The 4,476-nt window shown below is 46.3% G+C and overlaps 1 protein-coding gene across 1 annotated transcript in view; it reads right to left on the minus strand.

Annotated features, from left to right (window-relative positions):
• Window positions 1–3,171: 3,171 nt before the first annotated feature.
• Window positions 3,172–4,476, minus strand: part of ccdc138 (coiled-coil domain containing 138) — a gene marked incomplete at its 3' end in the record, with an annotated part of 14,211 nt that continues 12,906 nt past the window's right edge. The window contains exons 15-16 of the mRNA XM_080536814.1: window positions 4,107–4,245; window positions 3,172–3,298 (exon numbers count right to left, since the gene is read on the minus strand). Coding sequence (XP_080392940.1) covers window positions 3,172–3,298; window positions 4,107–4,245 — 266 coding nt within the window. The remainder of the gene's footprint in view (window positions 3,299–4,106; window positions 4,246–4,476) is intronic.

The following is a 4,476-nucleotide window of genomic DNA, read 5'->3' on the forward strand; positions in this document are numbered from 1 at the left end:
TGTTTACTCTCGGGACGCTGATTACATTCTAGCCATTATTTTGTCTTTTATTCACTTCCTATCATTTTCAGTATGACATCAGGTGTCACAAGACATAAGACACACTAAACAGGCTCCCAGTGGCAGCCAAGATTCACAGCGCTTTAGATAAATGATTACCTACATCACTCTTGCCTCTCCTTTCCTGGCTGGGGATCTTAGGGCTGCTAGAGAATAGGACTGTCAGATGATCTGATGGTACCGGGGCACCTCAGCCTAATCAGGTTTCAAACGCTGCCGCTTTTCAAGTTAATCCTCCTGCGCTTAAAAGTAGCTCTCTGGGCGTGTGTGTGTATGTGTGTGCGTGTATATGTGTGTGTGTGTGTGTGTGTGTGTGTGTGTGTGACGGGCACCCGAGGGTCCAGCTTGTGTTAGAAGCGCTTGACATTTTTTTCTTTTTTTAAAAGGGCAGGAGTCCTGAGGGCAAGGAGGGAGAGTACCATACTTACTGTGTGTGAAAGCCATAATGACACGCCTAATCTCAAGCCTATCCTTTATCCTTCATACGTCCTATATCCACATACATCCAACATTGGTTCCTTGTTGTAACTTGGAACAATCAAGTATGCTTATCTAGCTGTAATGAGTGTGAATTGAGGTATTGGCATTATGAAAGGAAATGCTTCATAACACCAGAGCATGTAGTAGCACATCCAGCACTGTGGATATCGTTAATCACATTCCGACAAATATGGAGACAATGCACACTTCCCTTCCAAGGTATGCAGCAGTGTACAGCCGCAAGATGAGGGAAACACTCCCATAGGGAGGCCTGAGTCAGACAGAGACACACAGACAGACACACATACGGATGCACACGGACGCATGGACGCACTGAGAGGCACACGCGGACACGTGCCTAATCTCTCGCGTCGATCACGATCACCGTCTCATTGAAACAACCTTTTATATCCCAAACTCCCCAATATAATGAAAGCTTATCTTAGCAGGAAGAACAGGAGGAAAGAGGGAAATATGAGGAGATTAGTAAACCTCTAGGGAATTGTAATAAATCATCAGGGGGAAGGAGGGGGGGGGGGGGGGGGGGGGGGGGAAACACACTCTTTCTTCATTAAGTGGAGAGCGCAGTGAATGCCAGGGCTAACAGCCTGCTCGGGCCATGCCCTCTCACCAAGCGCAGCGCCAACCACATGGTTTCACTCACAATCTCTCAATACCAGATTTACAGTCAGGTATACGATCGCTGCTCCACTCCACGCACTTATTTCATTACACAAGTGCCATATTCATAAATACTCAGCCTTGTGGTAATAATATACATTTGGTGGTCTGTAACGTCAAACATGATTGACTGACTTTATATTTCTTGCGAGGCAGAACCACTAACAATTTCTCCCCCGCTTTAAAACGCAAATACGGTTTTAATGAGGTTTACTGGCCAGATTGGACGAGAGGGACTCTTTAACATTGTTTCCAGTGAAATTCGGTCCACTGGAGAAGCCAAAACAGAAATTAGTGTGACCACAGCTCAGTGCCTGATGCTGCGCAGGGTATGTATGTGTACGGAACACAGCGGATCCACTTTGGACCATGACGGTAATTGTTGAAGTAATGAAAGGGAATAAATCAGGCAAAGACAGTTTGGAGCAGTCACAGGCATTTAGGCTCCTTATAGAGCCTTGCTACAAGCCCACCGGCAGAAGCTGTACGTGCTGGGATCACGTCTGCTGCAGAGGCTGATCATATCATCCATATTGCCAATGAGATACTGAAGTTAGTTTATATGAAACCTATCAAACATCATCTTCATGCTTTGTGTGGGTGCCAGACCATTTCTGTAGTCAACAAGGCTACATCGCTACAAGTTGGCTAAAGCAGAAACAGATTGGCACCTAGGCCACTCGGAGCTCAACACAGTGGAGTCAATGAGGGTATATCAATGTGATGACTCACGCTGAGCTGTGTAGCAGATGATGGTTTTCTGCCTGAGTGCTATCAGGAGTTTGGCATCTCATAAGCTGTCAAACTTAGTATTCACCAGAGGGAGAGAGAGAGAGAGAGTGTGATGAATAGGCAGGGAGGTAGGAAAGGAGAGAGAGGTTAATGTCTAATTATCCCACCCTCACCAGAGGCAGTGTGTGAGTTCCATGTCCTTCCATCTATGATGGTATTAATCGTTTCTCATCAGGCCTTGGTCTGACAGATAATTATGATCTTGTCAGCACTGCCAACTTGGAGACGAAGGGGAATCCCACCTGAGTAGACAGACAGAACACTACACTGTTTGGTCTTCACCAACAACCCTCTACACACACACAACTCTACAGAGGGTTCATACAGACATTTGGAAAGTCAAATTCAAGGAAAGAATTTCAGATTCTCAAGGTATTCCAGTACATTTCTGACTGTCAAATGTAAGTACTTTTATCACTTTGGGCACCTTTTCCGAACACTGCACACAGTACTATCATAGAACGAGTAGGTTATACACACACACACACACACACACAACACAACACAACAGAGACAATCTAGGCTGGGGTGGTCCGAGTTTATGACTAAAGAACATGGACACAAGTCTGTGTGTGTGTGTGTCTGCGTGTGTGTGTGTGAGAGGAAGTGGAGGGAGGTACTGTATGGGAGGTGAGGGTGACGCAGAGGCAGGAAGACAGATCAGATGTGACGCGACTGTCTCGCTGATACTCTCCCAACCATCACCAAACACTGGGACCATACTGAACTGATTAAGACACGCAGGGCTGAATGTTCAGCTTTCTTCTGGAACAAACAAACAAGCTTATATAAAACATATGTATTTCGAATTTAAGATGCATTTCATACACTGGTTTATTTCTTTGTTTATTGTTGGTGAAAGCTTCACGGTGAAATGATGCGTACATCAGAACTCGTTACAAGATACAATACACCCACACACATGATACTCGTTTCATAACAGCACAGAGATGGTTGAATGTACTCTAGTGTACAGTTGTAACATATAAAACATGCAAATATATAGCACATAACAATTGACAAAAAACTTCCATATATAGCCATATACAAAAGGAAACTTAAATAGTTAAAATAAATAAATAAAGGAGAGACCCAGGGTGTGTGTGTGTGTATGTGTATGTGTGTGTGTTTGTGTGTGTGTGTGTGTGTGTGTGTGTGTTATTTCAGGTTGAGTAGTATGGAGCCGAGGTTGAGGCAGAGGAAGGTGTGTGTGCGGTCTGTGGTTCTGTTAATCTCCTGCAGCAGTAGATGGATTGAGCAAAGTTCAAACAGCCGTCGGTTCTTCCTGAACAGAGAACAGAGGGAGAGGAGGAGAGGACAAAAGATAAGTATGACACACTAACAGCCAGAGAAACGATACTAATGTGCCGTGTGATGATGAGGGTTTGTCTTCTCTGGACCCCCCAATCTTCAGATACATCCTTACAAGCCCTGTACTGGAGCAGGGACCAGAGTCTATCCCACAATAAGACACACATGGACCGACCACTAGGAACAAACACACACACGCACACACGCACACACGCACACACACACACACACACACGCACACACACACACACACACACACACACACACACACACACACACACACACACACCACAAACACACACCACACACACACACACACACACACACACACACACACACACACACACACACACACACACACACAGTTGTGTTCCCTCATGTGTTCCCCTGGGCCTGTGCTGTGATCTTTCCTAATGAGGGCTAACAGTGAGGCCTGGGGACCCGGAGCTGCTGAAAGCCCCGTGGTTGCCCCACTCAGTCACATGAGAGATGGGCTCACTAAACCAGGCTGGCGCGTCATTAATCACACCCTTTAATGAACCTCTCTCTGAAGAATCCATGACATCATCACTGGACTGGGAGCAGACCAGGGAGTTAGCATGGTGGCTAACAGTCCTAGTTAGACTGGGGTGCCTACAGCTGCCTCTGTCAAGTATCGAACGCCTTCTGAACTGAACCCTAGAGTGCTTAGACTGAGAAGGTAGCCTCCTGGTCCGTGAGGCTGACAGTGGGTCTTAAATCACACAAGGTTCGCTGTTCCACCTGTGTGAGGGCATCATTACCTGATCTTGGAGAGTTTCTGGAGGAGGATGGAGAGTTTCTCCAGAAGAGGGAGCTCTAACCGGGGATTCCTCAGGAGGAGAGCGGCCGTACGGAAGAAGTCCTCGCTGCTGCACGCCTCCAGGAACGCGCCGAGGTACCCTACGGAGAAAGAGCCGTCGGCATAACGAGCCTCAGATGCCGGTCAGAGTAAATCTGCGCTGATTTGCGTTTCAATATGAAAGTCCACATTGTCAGTGTTAACCTTGGCGTTCTATAAAGACATAAACATTCTACAGAGATGAAACACGCAACAGATTCACATGTGTGAGCTGCATATTTCTCCTCAGTTCGGTCATGAAAAAATAAAAACCTTATGCGGCATCAAATACG

Source organism: Nansenia antarctica (assembly GCF_963989245.1).
Source record: "Nansenia antarctica genome assembly, chromosome: 7".
Classification (NCBI taxonomy): Eukaryota; Metazoa; Chordata; class Actinopteri; order Argentiniformes; family Microstomatidae; genus Nansenia; species Nansenia antarctica.